At 36.9% G+C, this 24,725-nt stretch overlaps 4 protein-coding genes across 5 annotated transcripts; 3 read left to right on the top strand and 1 right to left on the bottom strand.

The window, feature by feature from the left end:
* Window positions 1–1,400: 1,400 nt before the first annotated feature.
* On the bottom strand, window positions 1,401–4,441 carry LOC133738185 (bet1-like SNARE 1-1). 2 transcript variants are annotated; one of them, XM_062165647.1, is made up of 6 exons: window positions 4,323–4,441; window positions 4,103–4,180; window positions 2,534–2,681; window positions 1,911–1,967; window positions 1,753–1,812; window positions 1,401–1,657 (listed from the first exon to the last, which is right to left on the bottom strand). In XM_062165647.1, the coding sequence occupies exons 2-6, from the start codon at window positions 4,114–4,116 to the stop codon at window positions 1,568–1,570; spliced, it is 369 nt and encodes a 122-aa protein (XP_062021631.1). In that variant the 5' UTR covers window positions 4,117–4,180; window positions 4,323–4,441; the 3' UTR covers window positions 1,401–1,567. The 2 variants fall into 2 exon arrangements, with proteins under 2 accessions (XP_062021631.1, XP_062021632.1); XM_062165648.1 differs by having other exon boundaries at window positions 4,103–4,415.
* A 388-nt stretch (window positions 4,442–4,829) lies between these two features.
* Window positions 4,830–7,295, top strand: LOC133738486 (deoxyhypusine hydroxylase-B). The gene is made up of 7 exons (XM_062166043.1): window positions 4,830–5,132; window positions 5,678–5,811; window positions 5,894–6,120; window positions 6,203–6,341; window positions 6,475–6,601; window positions 6,768–6,886; window positions 6,979–7,295. Exons 1-7 carry the CDS (start codon window positions 4,955–4,957, stop codon window positions 7,009–7,011), a joined length of 957 nt encoding a protein of 318 aa, XP_062022027.1. The 5' UTR covers window positions 4,830–4,954; the 3' UTR covers window positions 7,012–7,295.
* Window positions 7,296–9,825: 2,530 nt separating this feature from the next.
* On the top strand, window positions 9,826–17,522 carry LOC133739591 (poly [ADP-ribose] polymerase 1). Its single transcript, XM_062167376.1, has 20 exons — window positions 9,826–10,040; window positions 10,524–10,573; window positions 10,667–10,868; window positions 11,647–11,812; window positions 11,921–12,221; window positions 12,645–12,840; window positions 12,924–13,079; window positions 13,196–13,256; window positions 13,379–13,442; window positions 13,532–13,783; window positions 14,359–14,596; window positions 14,704–14,816; window positions 14,956–15,032; window positions 15,156–15,313; window positions 15,548–15,739; window positions 15,865–15,973; window positions 16,143–16,225; window positions 16,360–16,497; window positions 16,735–16,917; window positions 17,182–17,522. Exons 1-20 carry the CDS (start codon window positions 9,891–9,893, stop codon window positions 17,227–17,229), a joined length of 2,937 nt encoding a protein of 978 aa, XP_062023360.1. The 5' UTR covers window positions 9,826–9,890; the 3' UTR covers window positions 17,230–17,522.
* Window positions 17,523–21,638: 4,116 nt separating this feature from the next.
* Window positions 21,639–23,044, top strand: LOC133740498 (LOB domain-containing protein 16). Its single transcript, XM_062168450.1, has 2 exons — window positions 21,639–22,069; window positions 22,546–23,044. Exons 1-2 carry the CDS (start codon window positions 21,761–21,763, stop codon window positions 22,879–22,881), a joined length of 645 nt encoding a protein of 214 aa, XP_062024434.1. The 5' UTR covers window positions 21,639–21,760; the 3' UTR covers window positions 22,882–23,044.
* The last annotated feature ends 1,681 nt before the right edge of the window (window positions 23,045–24,725 follow it).

The raw sequence follows: 24,725 nt of genomic DNA, 5'->3' as shown, positions 1-24,725 counted from the left end.
GACGCCATGACGGACTGACGGTGGTAAGTCTTCAATCTTCCAGAAACACTGAGATAACAAAATCAAAACTTTGGTGTATTGTGTAACAGAGAAAAGAAGAAATATGAACTGGGATTTGATTTTGGTTTCTGGGTGTTTGAAATTTCAAATAAAGCACTGCAAAGATTGAAAGTTTATGATGAGGGAAAGGGAATATGGATTGGGTTTTGTTTTATTTGTGATAAGGGGTTCTGGGTAGGCTACTGGGATGGCGTTGGGGATTGGAAATTGAAAGATGGCATTGCAAAGGTTTGAGCTTTCCAGGAAGAACAAGAGAGAGAGAGAGAGAGGTGGTGTGTTGACTTTTCCTTTTTCAGCTTAATAGAGTATAAGCGCAACTCCAACAGCTTCCCTATATTTTGATTTTTCTCTATTTTAGGGAAAAATGAGTTTCTTTTGCTCCAACAGATTCTCTATAACTATCTCTATTTTAGGGATAGTGAGGAAAGCGAAAACAAAATTCTCTAAATTTACAGTAATCTCTAAAATTTTAAGAAAGAATTATGGAGATTTTAGAGACTGCTGTAAAATAGGAAATCTGTTGGAGTTTGAGAAGAAAAATTACTTAAAGTTTTGACTTTTGCTTCCCTATAATACAAAAATTATGAGGAAGCTGTTGGAGTTGCTCTAAGGGGAGATGGGATGTTGGTGGGCCAAGGGAGTTAAAGGCCTATACTATATTTAATTAATTGTTGGACATTAAATATATTTATTTATATAATTATGTCATAAAAATAATTCCCTGAATCACCGTCTGACCAGCACCTATCGTTAATTTTGATTGAATAATGAATTTGGACTATATATATTTAGTAATAAAATTTACCCCAAAAGTAATATTATCATCCGGTTCATTGGCTTCATCACTAACAATAAATTTGATGACCAGATGAGCCCAAGGAATCACTGCAAAATGATACAATCCCTAGTCTTTGGATTCAAATTTGCTCAAGATACCACCACCGAATATAAAGCTGTCATGTGCTATGAAACATAATTATAATTAATCATGATGTTTTATTAAAAAATTATATTTTAAATATTAAATTAATTCTATATGACGTGACAAATTTTAATAGGGTGGTGTCCTGGTGATATCACCACAAAATAAATGTGGTGAGCAAATTTGAATAAAGAATTAAAGGATTAATGATGAATTTCTATCTTAATGGAGTACACATGACATACAATGAATGAGAAAGATAGAAAGAGGAATATTGCTAGCATTCCTCATATTTATATACATACGCACTCTTTTTTGTATTAACAATCGAATCAGAGCTTCTGTTTATAAGCAATGCTTCATCAGAACCTAGACTGTTTCTGTTGTCAAGTGGTTGAAGAAAAGGCATGTAACCAAGTGTAAAAGGCAACCAACTTCTATGTCATACATCTTAAATCTCTTTACAGTAAAATACCAGAATATCTTACAAGACAGAAGAAAGTAAAACATTGATTACAGTGAAAAGCAAGCATCTTCCATGTTCAAGGTAAATCCGGGGGCTGTATCAATTCCATCATGGATCAATTACCTAGTGAGATAGTATATAACTAGAAAGACGACCAGAAATGATGCCACCAGTGTAAACATTCTCTGGCTTGACTTGGTCTCAAAAACCTGAAATTATAACAGCCAAGGATCAGATGGGGGACCCTAGGAAGGATAGATGAAGAAAAGAACTTGAAAATTTCAAAGATGGAAAGGTAGCATACCGTCTTAAACCTGTCCATTGTACCGGATAGCATTCCCCTTGATGAATCCATATCATTTCCCTAAATACACAATTTGCATCATGAGTAAATAACATATAAACAATGTAAACTCTAAAGATAGATCAATTAACTGCAGCATATAGATATACAGTATATACCATTCGGTCCAGCATGTGATTATGACTCTCCACCTCCTCATGTATGTCACCTGACAACTGTTGAAATGAAATGAATTAGTATGTTATTGGGAGAACTAAAGCCTATGAGCCTACAAGTCGAGTTCATAATCAGTACACTAATCTAAATAATCTAGATCACATGCTCATGATCTAGCCTATAATTTCAAAAACAAAACTGCTGTGTTAAAACACAAGAGAATTGTCAGTGGAAATATTGAGTTCAAGTTCTAAGTGATGTTTTATTAGCATACAAGGAAAACAAAAATAAGCAAGTCTTTCAATCTCTTATCCTCTTAGAAGGATTTCACAGTTGGTTCTATGTGCTGCCAATAAGGCAAAGGTAAACTATAAGAAGTTTGCAGGGAACTGTGAACCAATAACCATAGCACCATACTACAAAATTCAGAAGCAACTTGTTTCTTCCTCAACCTATTAAACTGACAAAAGCACACATTGACCAGACAACAGGAAGAAACTTGATATTTTAGACTAACATTAATATATGCTGAATCCAGTCAGGAACCGCTACAATCACATTTGCACTATTAATTTTAAGTCTCCAAGTGATACTAAACAAGGGAATTGGGGAGTGAGGGCCTTACTCTCTTCAGCAAATTGACTCTATCTTGCAATCCTTCCACTGCCCTTTCATTATCTTGCTCATCGATTTCATGGGAATAGGAAGATGAGGCCCTGATGCCACCCTCCTCAATGCCATCAAAAAGAGCGACTTTGTTGTTGCGGTAGTCCCTGCATTTAGATTGTATCGTTAAACTAATCAGTTTCTATATGATTGACAACAGGAGTTCACTTCATCTGAAACATGGAATAATTCCATAACAATTACATGAAGCTTCAACAACATCAACGCTAGGTTCATATTAGACATTGATATTTCTGGCACCACATCTACCAGTGTGGAAATATAATGAGTTTAATCACTCACAAAACTTTAATCCTTTGTTGCATCAACCATAAGTTACATCCACGATCCATTAGACATTGATGTTTCCGGCATTGCATCTATCACTATGCAAATACAATGAGTTTAATCACTCACAGAACTTTGAACCTTTGTACCATCAACAGTAAGTTGCATCCATTAGACATTGATGTTCATATTAGATATTGATGTTTCCGGCATTGCATCTATCACTATGCATATAAAATGAGTTTAATCACACACAAAATTTTGAACCTTTGTAGCATCGACAATAAGTTGCAGTATTTCAATAAGCACAGCATATGTCTCTTTGTGATTTCCACGACAAATGTACTACTACTAGTCCTTACTCGTTGAGTAAAAGTTTTAGTGATCAATGTGAAAACTTGGACTCGGAGGTTAGTCCAGTATGCATTCCAAACATTCAATAGCATGTCTATTGACTAATCTATATCCCATCCACAGAACCATTGTGATGTCCCAAAATCCGTAAATTGGTGGAAAACCACTGATTTAAACCTAATAGCAACTAACATTGACCCAGAAAAACAAACATAATTCATTTGCGTTGATCCAAGCATCTAATAAAATAAACGGATAAAAAGTACACAAAGCACCTGATCCAAAAGAAGCTGATGAAATGCTTATTGGGAAAAGTTGATTAGCATGGATCTCCTTATGATTTTGGTGAAAGATTACTACTTGTTTTTCTCCTCAAGTAAAATTTAAGCGATCCATTGACAACTTGGACTCAGAAGACAGTCCAGTATCGATCATACCATTCTCTCAACAAAATACAGCAAACACATTCGCAAACAGAATGTCTAATGACTAATGCCTATTCCCCCACACTGAGCACTAGAAGCTGGCATTGACTGACCAAGAAAACAAACACATTACTAGTACATCATTTTCGTTGATCCGAGTATCGAATAGAATACAAGGTTAGCTACAAGCCAATCCAGTACACAAAGCTTGTAGCCCTAAATGAACTTTCAAGTTTACTAAAAAACAATCCAAACAGATAACCACCACTAAGACGAAGCCAGAATTCTGTCTGTTGATCACTCAATTAGCACTTGCTACACAATCACTACTTTATGCACAGATCTAAAACATGAAATTATTATTTCGGTAACAGGATCAGGTTAATATAACTGATAATGTTGTGGAAGTAAAAGTAGAAAATTATTAAAGAAGAGATCAATCGGATTTAAGACGAGCTAACCTTCGAGCATTCATGGCTCACAGTGAACGATTGCGACCCAATCCCTTCGCTGCTGCTTTGATCTTTGGATTTGAGTCACTGTAACCCGATTTCAGGAAACTTAATTAAGAAAAAAATAATAATAATAGAGGAGATGATCGGCGACGAAGATGAGCGGTATAAGAGAATCGAGGAATTCAGATCTGAGAAAGAGAGAGAGATTGGAGCTGAAGAAACGCACCGTTTGGAGGGAAGAAGAAGAAGAAGAAGAATCAGAAGAAGAGAGAAGCCTCGGGATTTTTGCTGTTGAGGAAGAAATAGGGGAAACGAGAAGGGAGGAGTGATTTTTATATTCTCAGCGGGGGAAGAAAATTTTAACGCCTCCGCGGGTCCCACAGGATTTGCTAAAAAATTCGTAAGTAAACAAACTTACTGATCACGTGATACGCTTAATCAATCACGTTTCTCTATTTTTTAATTATATTCTAAAATAATTCATGTTTATTTATTATGAAATATTCAAATATCCTCTATATTTTTGATAAAACAAAAAAAAATATTTCTGTATAGACAATAATTGTACCGGCGCCGCAGCCCTACTTAGAATCTATTTAATAGTTAAAAGGATATCGGATAAGAATTGAAGAGCGTGTTTTTTTTTACTTTTTACTGAGTTGGGTCTCGTTACTGCTTCTGGTGAATAAATTATTTACTGCGGCCTATAAATATCAGAAAGGAAAAAAAAAAAAAAAAAAAAAGGTGGGAACTGCATCGCCTTCTTCTTCTTCAGCAGGAGAGAATCTGATTCTGGGGAGAGAGAGAGAGATAAACAACCCTAAGCGGAATCTAGCTGATCACTCACGTCGTAAACTCATGGGTTCGTTGAGCGACGACGGCGCCACCGCCACCGGGTTCGAGTCGTCACCGGAGATGGTGAAGTTTCTCTGCGACAGATTGCTGGACCCGGCGCAGCCCATATCGGAGCGGTTCAGAGCCTTGTTCTCTCTCCGCAACCTCAAAGGCCCTGCCCCGCGCAACGCCCTTATTACCGGTTCGTTCACCTCCATTTTTATCTTACTATTATTTTTAGTTGAAGATTTAGGCTTCGTTGGGTTAATGTATGGAAAATATGCTTTAACTTGTTCATTGAATCGTGTTGATTTTTTTAATTACAGCAAAGGGTAACTGATTAGTGTTTAAGTAGAACTTTGGAAGTGCTTGGTTGTTGTAAGCCAAATTCATTATCTTTCTCTTTGAGCTGATTTACTTGTTTGAATGAGTATCACTGACTGATTAGAGCCTGTGCCTCAAATACAATGGTATCTATGTGATAGAATGAATATGGGATTATCGGAACCCTAGGAGATTGGTCTTTTAGGTGTCTATGGACAATGATCTTTTGGTGTTTGTTATTTTAAGCCACCGGCATTGTAATTAGGAATTTTAGGGAATGGAATGGAGTTGAACATGTTTAAGATTTGTTTTTTTAGCTCAAGTTAATGTTGAATCCTTCCTTGATTTTTACCTTCGTTACTGAACTGCTAGGCTGATCGTTAGTGTTCTAATTGTGCAATGGATATGTGTTTCGCACTGCAGCAACAAGGGATTCTTCCAACTTGTTGGCACATGAGGCTGCATTTGCGTTGGGTCAAATGCAAGACGCGGAGGCAATTCCTGCTTTGATAGCGGTTCTCAATGATTTCTCTCTGCATCCCATTGTTCGTCATGAGGTGGGTTTATATCACCTTCAAGTCTACTTGCATTCCTCAGATTCTCATAATATGCTTATTCGTGTTAATTGCAACTGTACAGGCAGCAGAAGCTCTTGGTGCAATTGGTTTGGAGAGCAATATTCCTCTTTTAAAGAATAGCCTGGTTTCAGATCCAGCTCAGGAGGTAAAAGAGACTTGTGAGTTGGCTCTTAATCGAATTGAGCAGTTGAAGAATGATAGTAGTCAATCCATGGATAAAAAATCACCTTTTATGTCTGTGGATCCGGCTGCACCGGCTACTTCTGGCTCTTCTGTAAATCAGCTAAGGTGTGTGTGGTTGTAATCGACTATTGCTCAACTTCCTACGATTTTGACTATTACATTTCTGACTAGTATATATCATTTTAAGGGAAGCTCTTCTGGATGAAAAAAGGAGTATGTATGAGCGGTATTCAGCTCTCTTTGCACTTCGGAATGATGGTGGTGATGAAGCTGTTACTGCTATAATTGATTCCTTGGGTTCCCAAAGTGCTCTCTTGCGACACGAGGTTGGTTTATAATTCCTCTAAATGGATTCTTGACTTGTTCTTTAAAGGGTCTTTCTTGTCGTGTTTGATCTGCATTTGTTTTACAAGTGGTTATGTCTTTTCACCATCATAATTTCTTTTCTGTGGTTGTCAGGTTGCTTATGTGTTGGGCCAATTACAAGATAAAGCTGCTTCAGCTGCTCTTTCCAACATACTTATGGATAAAAATGAGCACCCAATGGTTAGACATGAAGCTGCTGAAGCTCTTGGTTCCATTGCAGGTATGACTGCTATTTTCTACCGTGTTCTCTAACTATATCAGTAGTTCATTGCATTCAGTAATTCATTGCCAAAGGTCTTTTTCTTAAAATTGACTTGATAATAGCATCTTAATTGCAAATGCTTTCAGTTTTGGGTTTATAAAACTGAGCCTCTGTTTGTGTGTAGATGACCAAAGTGTATCACTTCTCAAGGAATTTGCAATGGATCCTGAGCCTATCGTGTCTCAGAGCTGTGAAGTTGCTCTAAGCATGCTTGAGTATGAAGGATCGGGCAAATCGTTTGAGGTATGCATATCAAAACTATGATTCAGGAACTGTGAAACTCTGGATTTAGTGTATCATCAGGAAAATGACTCAAGTCTATGTCTTATTTGCAGTACCTATTCATGCAAGCTCCTCAAGTACAATAGATAACAACAGTGCTTTTACTTGCTGAAGCGCCAATTATAGAAGCTTTGATTTGAACATCCATGAAGTACAAGCATGAAGTTGGGGAGAAAGGGAAGAAACAGATTTTTTTTTGCTTCGTTTAAATTAAGTACCATATTATAACCCACACACATGCTCAGTGCTTGTCACATTTACTGTTTATGTTGTATTGGGTAACCTGCACCAAATATTAATCAGAAATCACAAATCTTATGAATCAGAAATCAGAAATCAGAAATCACAAATCACAAATCTTGTGTGTGCATGCCTCAAAGTATAGACACCAGTGGTAGATGGTTGTTATTCATGCTCAAATCTATTTCTTTTCAAATACTTGTAATTATTGCATGATGAGATTCTGGGAGAGTCAAAACTCAAAACTCTTGGAAAATGCAGATCTTCAAGCTTCTACGGGAAGAAAAGGCACTCTGGTAGAACATCACTTTCCTTGCTCGTTGAATGAATTAAAAGAGGGAAAAAAACAAATCCAAGGCATATTTGACTAGATATAGTTCCAAGCTTCTCTAGCAATCTGTTGGAGAAGAAATGTTATGATAACATGGTATAAACGGGTTGTATTTAAGTATAACTCACCTAAATTCGATTTTTGAACTTCTCAATTTAGTATGGGTCTTTCTAAATGTACCAAGCAAATTTCTATGTAGATCCAGCAAATTCTGTACCTTCAGTAAAAAAATAAAATTTGTAATTACACCTAGCAACTTTTCCAACAATACCCTTATTTTTAAATTTTAACTCACACCCAGCAAATCTCAAGCTCAAAAACGCTCAAAACTCACACCCAGCAATTCACATCCAGCAAAACCCTGATTATCTCAGCATCAATGAGGGTCGCGCCAAGCTCGTTCCCCAATTGAGAGGAACTCGTGCAGAGCATCATTATAGAGGAAGGAAACGGTAAAAGAATTTGAAGTAGTAACATTTGGTGGTTGTGTGCCGAAAATTGTACTAATATTCGGTGGTTGTTGCCTGAATATAGCAATCATGTCCAAAGGTTGTGTTCCGAATATTTTGCTAAATTTCGATGGTTATCTGGTTGAACTTTTCTATTTGGTTCGGTGGTTTCCTGCAGAATATTTTAATGACTTTTAGTGTTTCTTGATCGATTGAAGTGCGATAAACTGCAATAATTTTTTTTTTTTTTCCGGTTCTATGATAAACAAAATGCACAAACCTTATTTGACGGCTCCGAAATCATAATTGCAGTCACAACTTGGTCAATATCATGCATATTAAACCCTTGAACCAATTATGAAGGAAGGAAAGTGAAATTTGGGTTTAAGGTTTTGCTCGAAGAAACAACGTAAACACAATGAACTGTTGGGTACAGTACTGAACTGCTTGGTACAAATACAAAAAAGAGTTGTAAACTTTTTGGTTTCTTTTATTGTTATTTTTATTTACCATGACTATTATTGTCGTTTCATATGAGGATATAAATGTCTTTTCATATAAAATTGATTTGCTGGATACACATTTAGAAAGACTCATTAGTATTTGTAGCTTGAAATTATATGGAAGTGTAGATGCTCACCTCCACCCTCACCATCCCATCCGGCAACTCCATTCAGTCCACCTCCACCTGCATCACCCAACCACCTCTAACAAAAGGGAATTTTCGTTCGGAAATCATCGACCTATTGCATAACCTTATGTGGAAAGCACCAAAGATTATGCAAAATGTGTAACCAACTCCAATCCAGCTTCAGTGACATCCGTTAAACTGTTACATGATTGTTGTCGATTTATGCTCTATATTTCTTTAGAGGTACAAAGATAAATTTAAAATACACCCCTTCTATTACTTAATGCACATCCTTTATATTTTTTAGTCTCATTTTTTCATCAAACTTCCATCTTCCCTCCTCATTAAATAAATAAATGAGAAAATATTAGGTCAGCAATGTATCATAAATTTTTATTTAATACATTCTTTTACTATAATTTTTTAATTTATTGTGGAATTTATTGCTAATTAATTCCGGCACATATCAATATGGTAATAACTAATTATCTTTCTTCTTTCTCACATCAATGAGGTTGGTATAACTTTACTTTCTTACCCTTGTTGTTCTTCAAGTTGAAAAACTTGATGTCTCTAAGATTTTAAAATACTCAATATATGTCAATATCTTCGTGATTCATATATTAAAATGGGTAGAGAATGAGTCAAGATGGTTGTTTTGCAAACGAAGTGATTGATGATGATGTATTCATATATCCAAGATATATTTGATGGTTTTATAACCTCTTTCAATGTGTTTCAACTAATTTAGTTGCTTGCTAATTCTTCATGTAGACTATAGTTATTTCATCTACCATTAACGTCCACATATGATCTTGAAGAGAGGTTGATTGTATCATGATCAAAGACGAGTAGAAAATTTAAGCTATGGGAAAATATTTAACTAATATTTATATATAGAAAGTTTAATTCTTATTATTATTATTATTTTTTTGGATTCGTCTTTGTTTTTATTTTTATTTATAACTAATGAGGAGGGGTATAGATGGAAGTTTAATGACAAAAAAATATAGGGGGTGTGCATTAAGTAATTAGAGGTGGTGTATATAAAACTTCTCAGGTACTAATTTTTTTTTTTTTTTTTTTTTTTTATCAAATACAAATACTAAATTTAGAGGTTCAAATAAAATAAAACTGTAAAATCAAGTCGGGTCGGGTCGGTGAAATAAAACGACAAAGAGGCGTGGAGCTCCGAATGTCGGTAGGAACAGGGAAAGAGAAGGTATTTCATTCCCACTGTGTCTGTGACTTCATCACTTCTCAGTCGTTATCGGCAGTGCACAGTCACACACACGAGAGAGAGAGAGAGAGAGAATGGCGGACCCTCAGAACCAGAAGCCATGGAAGGTCGAGTACGCCAAGTCTTCACGATCGTCATGCAAAACCTGCAGAAACCCCATTGAAAAAGAGAACCTCCGCTTCGGCAAAATGGTCCAGGCCAAACAATTCGACGGCTTCATGCCCGTACCTCATTCTCACTCTATTTTCTACTCATCTCTTTCTGCTATTCATCCTCACTTTCCACAACAAAGTTCACAACTTTTTTTGTGCTTTCAATGTCGTTTTTACTTTTCCGGCCAACTCTTACCTTGAAAAAAAAATAAAAAAATAGATAATGCGTTGATTTTGATTCCTAGAAAATTAGGGTTTGGGGTTTCGTTGTCTATTTCTGCTGCATTTGCGTTGATCATGGCGTTTTTGTTGGTAAAAACTAAAACTTTGGGCAAATTGATTGGGTGTGCTAGCAAATTCCTGTAGACCTGGGTTGAATGCTCAGGTTTTTGTAGCCCTAGAATGTAAAGTTGAAGCCTTGTTCGGAACATAATCAAGAATTTGTACCAAAAGAAAAAGAAAGAATTGTTTCGTCTTTTAACACTTGTGTTGTTGTATTTTTGTTTCCTTGATCATCTCTTTTGTTCTGTTACCTACATAATTATTGGTTTTCAGATGTGGAACCATGCTAGTTGCATAATGAAGAAGGCGAAGCAGATAAAATCGTATGTATTATTGTAATATTTGTTATAATCTCCAGCATTGAGTTAAGTGGATGGTTGTAGTGATTTACTGCTATGCCTTTGTCTTGGATTTAGAACTGATGATGTTGAAGGCCTCGAGCTCCTCCGGTGGGAAGATCAGAAGAAAATTAGAGATTATGTACAAAGTGGTGGATCTGGTGGACCCTCGGATACAACAACTACAAGCAAGGCCAGTGCTACAGAAAGTGGTATTGAAGTTTCGCAAACTTCTCGGGCTACTTGCAGGCTCTGCAGCCAAAAGATTTTAAAAGGGGAGGTTAGTAAACTATGTTTCTCCATTTTCTCTGTTCAGTAAGTAATCTTTTGCGTAGTTGGATCTGTTATGCATCTGCTATTTGAAAAGAAATCTGTAAGCCAAAAGTAGCTTTTCAGAGTTGATAACATGAATCACATCTTCTTTTTTCGGCACAATATTGTATAATTGAAAATGTTCTTTCATCTGTTTGAGTTTCTCACAAGAGTCAAGTAATTGATTAGTATGCTTGTAAGTGTAGGATTGCTGTAGTTTTTTTTGTCTCTGAGGCAGAGAAGAATCAGTGCTTAAAGGGCCTCTCATTGCCTTAGTGATGTCTTCTCATGGTCAGGCTTCTGGTTTCCCTGTTGTAGACTTGTAAGTCATGTCTAGAGCATTTTATTGGTTTGTGATGGAATTTAATTTTCCAATAAGAAGGATTCTCTGCCTCTCTTCCATAGTTCCCCAGTCCTCCTCAAATTAGGTATCTGATCAAGGACAAACAAGGTGAAACTCTCTCCATCTTGAGATACCATCCAAATTATCTTCCAAAGATTCCCACCCTTTGTTTTTCTTACTTGATTTAGTACTGAAGTAGGGCACCACTAGTTTCCAGGTCAAAATGATTATGCCAAAATGCACATGTCCAGACACACCGACAACAGAATTCTGTGATTGTGTGGCAAGTTTCATCTAAGTTTATTTCAAATGTGTCCTCATCATCATTGTATTTTTCGGTTCTCCTTAATTAGGCATAAGTTGTTGACTACTCTCCATTTATTGTTTTTCATTCCCTTGATAGGTCCGTATATCAACCAAGCCTGAAGGTCAAGGAGCTAGGGGCTTGGCATGGCACCATGCCAAGTGTTTCATGGAATCATCACCATCTACCCAAGTGGAGAAGCTGTCTGGATGGGAGACCATCCCAGTTTCTGATCAGGCAGCTGTGTCTGCCTTAGTTAAGGATGGTATATAGTTCAGTATGTTTTTATATTAAGTTGTTTCTATTCGGTAGTTACCTCTAATCTTCTGTTTTTCAGTTGTTATTGTTTATCTTATAGTAGTCATCCTTTCAGGCAAAGAAGTTAAAGAGATCCTGCCACAGTCAACTTCTAAAGCTGGCACTAAACGAAGAAAAGATGGGGATGGTGATCAGAAGTCAAAAGTTTCTAAGTCGGAAGGTGACGTGTCAACAAGCAGGGATGTGTCTGTGAGTAATGCTACTGATATGGAGAGCAAAATGGAGGCACAAACTAAAGAGCTGTGGGCTCTGAAAGATGATCTCAAAAAGCATGTGACAACTGTAGAGCTGCGTAAAATGCTTGAAGCCAATGCTCAAGATTCAACAGGATCAGAGCTTGATTTGCGTGAGCGCTGGTAATATCCTATAGTCTTGTCTGAGCGTGGAAATTGCAAACATAACTTTAGTTTAATTTTTCATGTTTTATTTTTTATTTTTTATTTCTTTGCATTTTTTATTTTACATTCTGTTTGCCTTTAATCTGGTTTAGTTTAATTTTTCATGTTTTATTGTTATTTTTTTGCAATCTTTTAATTTACAATTCCGTTTGTCTTTAATCTGGTTTTGGCAATAAATTTTATGTTTTGTAACGGATTGGTTGTTCAGTACAATCTATTTAAATCTTGTTACTTGGAGTTTGTCACAATGGAAAACCTCTTGTTTGTTTTCCACCAAAGTTGATTAAGTAATTAGTTGTTATCAGTTGATCACTATCTATCTCTATGTGGATCCCAAGTTTTTCACCTCACGAACTCTTTATTGCTATACTTCTTGTTCAGCGCTGATGGAATGATGTTTGGAGCACTTAGTACCTGCCCACTCTGTTCCGATCATCTTCACTATTCTGGAGCCATGTACAGGTGCCATGGGTTCCTGACTGCATGGAGCAAGTGTTCTTACTCTACTCAAGAAACTGAACGTCGTAAAGGGAAGTGGAAAATCCCAGAAGATACAGATAATCAATTTCTGCAGAAGGTATTTAGCTACTACTTTTGTCATGTAGCTTATTTAGGTTGATAGTCATCCAAATTATGACTTGAATTTTCTTTATTTTCCAGTGGTTTAAATCACAGAAGGTTAGCAAACCTACACGAATACTGCCACCGCCATCATCTAACAATCCTGGAGGTCAAGCTTTCAATGGCCAATCTCAGTCTGGTGCAAGCTTGGGGGATTTGAAAGTTTCTTTTCGTGGATTACCAAAAGAATCCATGGCATGATCTTCTTCCCTTACTTTATGTCTATTTATTTCTTAGTACCTGTGGGAGTGTTATCATTTAACTGCAGTTTCAGTTCTCTATATTTATTTCATCAAGGGTGGATTGTGCAGGAAAAGTGGAATAAAGATATAGAGGGTGTAGCTGGGTCCGTTCATGCTAAGATAAAAAAAGGCATGTGATTTTCACCAACTGAATTTTGATTTAACGTCTTGCCTTCTTTGCAATAGGGGTGGATCTGTATTAGCTTAAAGACGCATAGTGTTGCTTATAATTGCTTACAAATCAAAGTGCAGATACTAATTGCTTGGTTGTGGGTGGAGGACTGGATGATAAAGATGCTGAGATGAAAAAAGCAAGGTTAAGATGTTATCAAATCACTCTCTTGACTCTTGAGTATTTTCTACATTGTTTCTTTTTTGTTTGACCAAGATGTGTTTCATCTGCAGGAGGATGAAAATACCAATTGTTAGGGAGGATTATCTGGTTGATTGCTTTAAAAGAAAGAAGAAGCTTCCATTTGATCTTTACAAAGTTGAAGCTGTTGGTGAAGCCTCTAGCATGGTCACTGTCAAAGTGAAAGGGCGAAGTGCCGTTCATGAATCTTCTGGATTGCAAGATACAGGTCACATACTTGAGGATGGAAAAAGCATATATAATACAACTTTAAGCATGTCTGATTTGTCAACCGGTGTTAATAGGTGCGTTTGTAATATTACATCTTTCTTGTTTACCAATTTCCGTAGAATTAACCTGTTACTCATCAGTTGCCACTGCTCATTTCCGGGATTTACATTGCTAAGTATCTTTTCTTGCCTTGGATACTCATGCATGGCCAACATAGTTTAAGTAAAAATGTTTGAGATATAATCTGGTATTTATGGTTTGGGATATAAGGACATGGACTGAAGTTGTGTCTTAAGTTTGCATTTTTCTTTTAAACTTCGGTTAGGATGAAAGCATTATTCTACTTATAAAAATGAAAAAGAAGAACAAAAAAAACATTAACTTTAGAGAGTTTTAGAATGACAATAGGGAAACTGTGGAAGTGAAACTTTTCTGTATTAGTTATGCATCACTGGCAGTTAATTATTATTATTATTTTTTTATTATTTTTTTTTGCCTTTTACTGGTCTTTTTATTAAAAAGAAATCATTGTCTCTACTTTGACATTTCCAGTCCTAGTTGGTGCATATTATCTTTCATTTTAAATTATAGTGTACTATGTTAACTCTTTCTCTCTCTCTGTTTTTCTCCTTCTCTTTTCTATGTGAAGTTATTACATCCTCCAAATTATACAAGATGATAAAAGTTCAGACTGCCATGTGTTCCGTAAATGGGGACGAGTAGGCAATGACAAAATTGGAGGAACCAAACTAGAAGAGATGTCAAAATATGATGCCATATCTGATTTTAAACGTTTGTTTCTTGAGAAGACTGGCAATTCATGGGAAGCATGGGAGAAAAAGCAAGATTTTCGGAAGCAACCTGGAAAATTCTTTCCATTGGATATTGTACTGTTTGTTCTTTCACTTCTTCGTCTTCTTTTTTTTTTCTGAAAGATGTAATATTAATCCATTTTAATGAATCTAATTAATTTAATAAAATTTGGAATTTGTAGGATTATGGTGTTAACAAAGAGGTTTCAAAGAAAAATCAGAACAATGAACCCAGCAAATTGCCTCCTCAGTTAGCAGAGTTGATGAAGATGCTCTTCAACGTTGAAACATACAGGTAATTGAATTTTGTTTAAACTGTTTGCTATCCCCTCCCTCCTTCCCCCTCCAATCTTTTATATACATGTTATATATACATCTCTGTGTGTGTGTGTGTGTGTGTGTGTAACTATGAGACTAAGCCTTAAGTTTTGCAGAGCTGCCATGATGGAATTTGAGATAAATATGTCAGAGATGCCACTTGGAAAACTGAGTAAAAGCAATATCCAAAAGGGTAAGCACTGAAAACACAACCTTTAATTTGCTGCACAGATCAATATATTAAACTGTATTTCAGATTTAATTTGCATAATAAATCTTTACAGCTTTCTTCCGGTATTCTATTTTCTCTATTCAGGGTTTGAGGCATTAACGGAAATACAGAATCTATTAAAGAGTGATGGTGCCTCTTCCATAAAAGATAGCTTGATTGTAGATGCAAGCAATCGATTTTTCACAGTGATACCTTCCATACATCCGCATATTATTAGGGATGAGGATGACTTTAAGTCAAAGGTACATGAGCTCTGTGTGCTTACCACTTTTCATGTTTTCTCATATTCTTAAGCCAGTGGCCTTGATGCCTTTCCTTAAATTGTATGAGTATTAGTTTTGCTGTACTTTATTGAGGTTTTGCTGTTGGTTGATGTCTCCCCCGATAAGCACTTAGGTTTCAACTGATTTCCAAATGTTTGCATAATTATATGCAAGGCATAAGAGGTTAATACGGCTTACGTTTTCTCATGGCAGTTGAAAATGCTAGAAGCTCTCCAGGACATTGAAATTGCTTCCAGATTAGTCGGTTTTGATGCTGATAGTGATGACTCTTTGGATGAGAAGTATAAGAAGCTCCAGTGTTGTATGAATCCACTTCCTCACGATAGTGAAGATTATCGGTTGATTGAAAAGTATCTTCTTACTACTCATGCCCCTACACATACGGTGGGTTTGCATTTTGATACTCTAGAGCATATGGTCCTGGTGAAAAATTTGAATATACTCAAAATTTTAATGTCAATTCATTTATTTATGTAAATCTTGTTTCTGGCATCTGATGAGATTATCAGGATTGGAGTCTTGAACTTGAAGAAGTTTTTTCACTTGAACGGGAAGGGGAATTCGATAAATACGCTCCTTACCGGAAAAATCTTAAAAACAGAATGCTGCTTTGGCATGGTAAGTTGCACTAGCCAAACTTTATGGAATATAGTGTTTTTCTGCAGTGAGATGAGAATGGCTATAGTTCTTTTCAATGTTATTTTTCAAGGTACACAGAAATCTATTGATAAATGTATCAGGGTTTAGGATGCAGAATCATGACTAATAGTAATTATCTATTCCTCAGGTTCTCGGTTTACAAACTTTGTGGGAATACTTAGCCAAGGACTAAGAATAGCTCCTCCTGAAGCTCCAGCTACTGGTTATATGGTTTGTTTTCTTTGTCTATGTATATATCTGTATACATATGTATTAATGTTTATACATCTCTGTTTTTATACGTATGTTTACACTGTCTTATCCACTTTTCTTGAAACTAACAGTTTCATCATTTTGCCTTGCAGTTTGGCAAGGGGATTTACTTTGCTGACCTTGTCAGTAAGAGTGCTCAGTATTGCTATACAGATAAGAAAAATCCTGTGGGCCTCATGCTTTTAAGTGAAGTTGCCCTGGGAGAGATCCATGAGCTCAAGAAGGCCACAGTGAGCTCATTTGCATCCCCCCTTATCCTTTCTTTTTCTTCTATCCTTTTTCTTGTGTGTTTTGATCATTTTGATATTCTGTATATATATTGACATCATGTGTCAACTAATTTTAACTCCCGTAAAAGTTTTCAATTTGACCTATGTAAAAAAACAATATACTGGATTCATCAGACTTATTATTTCTTACAACTTTTTCCCATTTAACTTATCTTTATGCATTCTACTGTCATTCAGTATATGGATAAACCTCCTAAGGGAAAGCACTCTACGAAGGGACTTGGCAAGAAAAAACCTGAGGAGTCGGACTATGTTAAATGGAGAGATGATGTCACTGTGCCCTGTGGCAAACCAGTGGATTCACATGTCAGGGCCTCTGAGCTGATGTATAATGAGTATATTGTTTATGATACAGCTCAAGTAAGTTATGAACTCTGTTCTTGTTTTTTTATCTTCTATATGGGATAGTGGCAGTTTCTTACACTAAACTTTACGTGTTTATAAGATTTTGATTTAAATTAATTCTTTACTAGTAATACTAGAAGCGGCAGCTACATTAACTGGATATCAGTGTAAGATTGTGTACACTTAGGGTTCTAATTCTTAGAGCCGCTCTAAATAACTGGATATCAACTTTGCCAAGTGTTGGTACACTACTAATTTTAGAAGTTGTTCTCTGAACAGGTTAAGATGCAATTTCTATTGAAGGTGAAGTTTCATCACAAGAGATGATGGAGGCATAAGGATATCAGTATTTTGGTCTGGTGTACAGTGCAGGTGGGGTGGCCAGAAACCCACATGACTCTCTTCCGGTTTGTAAAACTTTCAATAAGATCTATTTTGGGGATTGCTGGAGATCTTATAACTTTTCCTTCTGGCACTGTAAAGAGTAGTGGGAATCAAAATCATCTTTTGGTATTTTGTGGGCTGTATAACGAATATTATTGTCAATGAAGATGATCGAGGAAGTAACGAATTTGTTTAACTTGAACTGATTTTGTTAAGCAAAAGTTGTCTCCTGATTTTGTTAAGCCACTTCTATTGAGTATTGACATAATTTCGCCAGCAAAAATTGTTTCCTAAATTTGTTTAACCACTTCTACTAACAAACTTTTGGGAGTAAAAGTTGGTCCTAATTTTTAAAGCCACTTCTACCAACAAGATTTTATCTTTTTTTATTTATTTTTTATTTGGATGCAATGAGTGATAGTGGAGGAGTAACCTCTCTAACACTCCAATTTATTAAGCCAAAAAACTGTGAATGACACTGAAGGGGAACCTAACCAAAACCTCTAGAATAAATAAACAAAACAAACAAGTCAACGAAATCTAAACTGTGGAAGACCCAAAACATCACTCTTATAGAACGACAAGAGAAATTGAGAAGGTATATCTCACCATACTTGCTCCAACAAAGTTGTTCCATGATTAGCTAGAGCATCTGCTACCTTCTACCAACAAGATTTTATCAACAAAAGTTGTGTTGCTTAACTTTCGTCGGCAAAAATTGTTTCTTGATTTTGTTAAACCACTCGCATATGCAAAAGTTGAGTCCTAATTTTGTTAAGCCACTTCTACCGACCAACATTTCGTCGCCAAAAGTTGTGTCCTAAATTTGTAATCCACCTCTATAGATGCACATTCATCAACAAAAACAGTTGTGTCATAACTATGGTAAGTCACTACTCACTGCTACTGATGAGCCTTTCGTTGGAAAAGTTGTCTCCTATTGTATTTTGTTGAGCCAATTTTGCTGACGAATGTTACGGCAAAGAAGAGTTATCTTCTAATTTTATCAAGCCACTTCTACCGATGAACGGTTTCCACACTTACATCAGTCTGTACACAATCTATCTATCTATAGCAAGAAGCGGTCAACGGTTCAAGGGTAACCGTCTCGCAAGTAACTTGACCTAACTGCTCTGGGACCTAAAAATATATCTGGGATTTCTTATATGGAAACCATGCACCAACTTGGATCCAAAGTCGTCGACTCGTCGTGTTTTTGCGTCATAATAAATTTGCAATGCCATTACGCCTGAGAAATTTTTTGTAACAGATCTTCGATTTGGGGATCTTGAAGGTGGCTTGCATGTGTGCCATGTGCTTGGATGATGATCTTCATTGACTCCAAATTATATTTGCTCGCGTCACAAGAAAATGGACTATCGGTAGCAAATTATGTTTTAATTTTAAATAATTTACCATCCAGCATCATTCACAAACATTCTTGGTGCTGAAGAGCTTGACAATGAAGCTCTGCAAGCAAAGCCACAGCTGCGATAAGAAGTATGACATGGGAATGTGCCTTTTGAAACAAATAGCCATTCTTCTTTGTTAAGATGACGAAGCTCCTCGTGCAGTTGAGCCATTAACCCTTTTTTTTTTTTTTTTTTTACAAGGTCTTGCACCAGTGCCACTCTCTATTCTCTACAGCTGGTTCTGAAGCACATGATCAATGCATTGCACTTTCCCTTTGCACAAACTGGGTCATATACTTTTCTGGTAAAATGGGTTATAGACTTATAGGTTTTGTTTTTCCGAGATTAACAAATGGAGGAGTGGTTTCTGGTTGAGGGTAGTGATGGTGGTGAGTGAAGCAACCGGGTTTGCATTTAATCTGTGATGGGTGAGATGTGAGAGTTTGTGAAACGATGGCCTCATGTTCAACCACTTTGGACTTTCAGAGTCGTTGGAATTTTGTCTGAAAGTGTTAAATGAAGCATAACGCACGAGGACAGAGCTTCACCAACTTCATCACCATTAAAGCCAATCTTTGACTACCCAATTCCTAAAACAGAGCGAGCAGGACGAAAAAATTTTCTTCACCAAGCTCCCAAGTCTAAGTCTTTATGAACTTGAACAACATGTCTCACCCATGTTAGACAATTGAGCTTAGGTGTTCGTTAGGATCTTAATCAAGAAAGTTATCAAAAACCCAATTCTGATGCAACTCCGGCATGCATGTGGTGAAGCAAAACATACTAATTTAGACACGATCACATAATAGGTGAACCCTATTTTGCACAAAAAAGTGAAAAACTATATGCTGGATGATTTGAATGTAAAATTTTGTTTAACCATAACATCGGAACGTCCGATTCACCAATCACAATTTTTATACTTCAAAATTTATACCCAAATTACGCACTTTATGTTTGCATATGAAATCTTGCAAACGCCAGGTCCTTGACTCAAACCACCAAAATTGGCCAAAATTATCTCACTTACCCCAGCAACAGATTTTTATTCTCACTTACACAATTTAACACCAAATGACTATTTTGCCCTCAACACAATTAAAGAATTAGAATCACTGCCACTCCCTATCTCTCTCCTCTTTCCGATCCAATTTCTCTCTCTCCTCTTTCCGATCCAGTTTCTCTCTCTCCTCGATCTGCACAAACCAGTTCTCTCTCTCTCTCTCTCTCTCTCTCTCTCTCTCTCTCTCTCTCTCTCATCACAATCAAGTCTCCGACGAGGTTTACTCGTGTTTTTCGGCGAGGTCCCTTTATATTCTGTCCTCCTCCAAACCCAACTTCGAAAATGGATCCTCCAGGCCGTGCCAGCAGCAGCCTCTGCTCACTGTTCCTCCTGGCCACATCGCCTTAGCAAGTCCGACAGTGTCACTAAGCAGATCAGACAGGGCACCGGTGCAAAGATCTGAATCGAGGAGCCGCCTCAACTCGACGGGGTCATCGTCGTCATCGCTCCCAGTCTCAATCCGGTCAAAACGGTGACGGTGGGTTTGGTTGGGCAGCAGAGGCAAGATAACGGTGGGTTTGCTCCGATTCGGAATTTCGTCGGTGAATTTGTTTCCGGCGAGTATTAATCTCCGGAATTGCTTACAGCTTTTCAAACCTTTGTCTAAGGAACCGGAGAGGGAGTTGTTGGAGAGGTCGAGGTTCTGGAGGTTACAGATCAACGACGGGAGCTGACCGGCGAAGGGAAATGATGTGGGTGCCCAGAGTATTTTCTGGGTGCCCAAATCAATATTTTTTTTTTTTTGGGTAAAATGGGGCAGAAGGCCAGAAGGAAAGAAAAAAAAAAGTTCTATTTGGGGGCAATAAAGGGCTATTCGGGACAATAGAAGTCTGTTAAAGGTCTATTGGGGGACAATAAATGTTTTGAATTGATGTAATCTCCTCGTTTTTTTCCTTAATCAAAGTTTTATTTGTCTAATTTTACGGAGATTAGTTTTCATTTCAGCGACCGAAAGTTCTATTGGAGGGCAATAGACGTCTATTGTTGGGCAATACAGGTTTATTGTCCCTCTATTGGGGGGCAATAGACTTCTATCGAGGGCAATAAACCTTTCCAGCGACTTATGAGATCTCTGACGACCTCTGGCAAGGTTTTTAGAAAAGTCTGGTGTGACCGATGACCGGATTCCAGCGAAAGTTGGCGGGAATCCGACGGCCGGTGACTGGGCTCCGGCGAAGTCTCCTATGGTCTCTCTCTCTCTAAGTAACAAAGAGATGAGGGTAAAATAGTCTTAAAAAAAAACTTAATGGGGTATTAGGGAAGACTTCCTTAGGATGTTTTTTTTTTTGATAAGAAATTAAGAACTTTTGGGTAAAGAGGAATTAAAAAAACTTAAGTGGGAAAAAAAACCCCTAAAAATGGGGTAAATGAACAAAAACCCTAAAAGGTCAAAGCACAGGGTTATAAAACTCTTAATTAATGAACTTTAAACACTATAAAACCTTAATTTTCTTCTCAAACATAAAGCTCATGGTAACTGAATCATTAGTATTTAGTAATTGTCGGTACAAATACACCAACAGGTGGCATGTAGCAGTAAACCCCAAGTCCACAAATTCCACAAAGCGACAGAGGGCCGCAGTTCCCAGGTGCGGCGTTCGGCGGAAAGAAAAATATAAACCCCACTATTCAAACCCTTAAAATCAAACTTGCCACATTTTAAAAATGCCTAATCAAAACCCAGTAGCCATTTAATCATCCACACTGCAAAAAACCATTTCTATAATAAGTTTCAAAGCCAACTCAGAAGGAAAGTAGACCCAATATTGCATCAACCATTTTAAAATGTCTCCTCAGAACCCAGCATACAAACCTTCCATGTCCCCTCCCTCTTCCCATTTCTTATAAGACCCCCCTTTATGTGCTCTCAATCCCCCCACTTTCTTCTCCATTTACCCCTAACTCCATTTGTGCAGCATTTCCTAGTGCACCCGTGTGCCTCTTCAATATTTTTATCTCTCTCTCTCTCGATTTTTAAGCTTTTCTCTCTCTAGCTACCATGGCTTCTGGCAGTACTGGTAGCAGTGGCACTACTGGAACTGGCTCTCCTTGTGGAGCATGCAAGTTTCTGAGGAGGAAGTGCGCCTCTGATTGCATATTTGCTCCTTACTTTTGCTCCGAACAAGGGCCGGCTAGATTTGCTGCCATTCACAAAGTGTTTGGGGCTAGCAATGTCTCCAAGCTGTTACTTCATGTCCCTGTCCATGATCGATGTGAAGCTGTTGTCACAATTGCCTATGAAGCTCAAGCAAGGATTCGAGACCCCGTTTATGGTTGTGTTGCTCACATTTTTGCCTTGCAGCAACAGGTATTTGTTCTTGTTCTTGCAAAGTATAAAACCCTATTTTCGCGAAATTGTTTTCTTATCGGATAATCTGAACATGTTATGTTAAGATTGTCCATTTTTTCAACCACTAGGACCAAATTGGCTCACCCATTTTTGTTTTGCAACAACAGGTGCTAGCTTTTTGTTGCTCTTCTTCCCAAACCCATCTATGCTAATTAAACTAACCAGTCTCACTAACATGTTTTCTGACAAAATAGTCTCTTATTGTTGTTCTTAGAAACTCATTTTGCATAGTCCTATTGTTCAACTGCCTCTGAATTATGCTTAGCTCTTTTCAAAAAATTGTTTTCTTGTTCGACAGTCTAACAAGTTATGAACAACTTAAGACATACTCAATAGCATTAATAGTAATATCCAAGTACATAACATGTCAAAAATGATTATAAATCGGTGGTGTCTCATGCTAATCTTTGGTGGTTTTCGTTTCATTTATATAGGTGGCATGCTTACAAGCACAATTGATGCAAGTGAAGGCACAAGTGGCTCATCAAAACCTTATGAATTCAAGGACCATGGAGAGTCAATGGCAGGGGAATGTGAATGGAGTCACAAACTTTCCAAGTTATCCAAGTTACATGAACCCTATTTCTCCTCAGAGCTCGTTGGATTCCATTGACCACAGCAGCAATGATTTTATGAATTATATGCAGGAGACACAGAGCAGCAGCAGATCAGATGAGTTTTCATTCCAAGCTTGTTCTAAGAAGAGAGCATGCAACAGTACTGACTTGGGTGAGCTTCAAGCACTGGCCCTCAGAATGATGAGGAACTGATCAAACAGCATGTTCCATTCAAGAATATGATGGTGGATCTTTGATCTAATGCAGATGTGCTATGCCCCAATGATGTATATATTGAGCCTCTCGTTTTGTTTGTTTGAAGAAAAACAAATTAGCGCAATTAATCCTAAAGGTCTAAAATAGACGTTTCCTTCTCTCTTCTATGTGCTTCCAATATTATATGAGCTTATTTTAGACATTATTCTCGCACTATCAAAGAGTTCCCAGGCGTTCTTAATGCGAGTGTTCGAAAATAATAAAGTTTGAGTTTGAAACACATAATTTCACTTTCTCAAATGTGATTGTGCTTCAACCTTTCAAACACATAAATTATTCGGTAATAAACAAAGGTAATTAACTTAATTTTGTAGAGAGAGTATAAGTTTTACCAAGTGATCAATAATAGTACAGTATACCGCATTGAGATTACCAAACAAAAACCTTTGGGAATTCGGATCATCCTGAATTGTTAATTGCATCGTTACGTATCAAATTCACAAATGATACCTACAAGTTGAGGAAGCTTATGTTCTGGTGAAAACAATTTACTCTGCTCTCGAAGCAAAAGTTCAACTCTTTGAATGTATGTGTGTTTATGTATCAAAATTTAACTTTAGTGGAGAATGCCTATGTACCAAATTTCCTTTTAGCTAAGTTTCAAGTCTTATTGATGCTCCCCTACTTGTCTAAAAGAGACAAGTATTAAAAGTAAATGCAGAATACCAACATCGTTGAAGGAATACGCACGTACATTCAGCAATCCCCAAATATCAGTGTAATCATTTCCTTCTGTGCGTAGTAACCCTAACTAAACTAGGAAAATAACTTTGTTAAGAATACGGGATAAAGCTTATTATAAATACGAGCAAGGAGAGAAGTTAATGAAAGTGAGTGTAGACAACTCCTTCTAGTCGATTTCTAGTAAGTCGTTTAAGAACTTTCGCATCTTATTTGTTATGAAAATTCCTGAAAGAAACCATGTGAAAATGCGAGTTTAAGCTAACTCCTACGAAAAATAATTTATTGTTAAATAATTGAAACAAGAAAGTTTTGGTTTCCAAATAAATAACATATTAGTGTACTAGTTTAGTTAAATTTATAATATATTAGCATCACTCTCACTATCTCTCATTCTATTCTAGAAGAAACTGAACGAAGGTGAGTGTGCTTTGAAAATTATCGACATCTCACACTACATGGTTGATTGATTAGGGTAAGATCAAGTGAATGCTATCATTGTGGTTAAAGGGAAAACACACTCTTGAGCCTTGAGGGGAGTACTTAATGGACCCACTTAATTGCTAACTTGGGGTTATTTTTTGTTCCTATATAGAATGAGTAGGTTCACCTAACCTTACATTAGTACTCTAAGCTAATTTTAATATTATCATGACCTATGATTTTGTACTCCTATTTCTAGACAAAGTGTCCCCTTGATTGAATGCACAGAACTACATCATTAGTTAGTCCCTCGGCCACTTTGATTAATTTGTCAAACCAATTAACCAAAATGTTTGTTCTCCAAATCTTTGCCTTCAAACAAATTGGGCAAAAAGAAATTAAAACATGTATAAAAGAATGGTTCATGGGAAAGCATAATTAATTAATTTTCATATATTTGGGCCCATAGGTGTGGCGTAGAAACTAAAATCAGAAGCCAGTTCAGTCAATCGGCCTGTAACCACTTTCATACTTTGTCTTTTGCCACTTTGTCATTAAACAATTGAGCATGAAAAAAGAATACAAAATGAACCAATATAACGTATGTACACATCGACCTCTCCACTCCACTCCATCAGTTGAAGTTGGAAATAATTATTCCAAAAAACACTAATAGT

This window comes from Rosa rugosa, chromosome 3 (assembly GCF_958449725.1).
Source record: "Rosa rugosa chromosome 3, drRosRugo1.1, whole genome shotgun sequence".
Classification (NCBI taxonomy): domain Eukaryota; kingdom Viridiplantae; phylum Streptophyta; class Magnoliopsida; order Rosales; family Rosaceae; genus Rosa; species Rosa rugosa.
The sequence above is the reverse complement of the archived record's forward strand: the minus strand, read 5'-3'. Positions and strand labels throughout refer to the sequence as shown.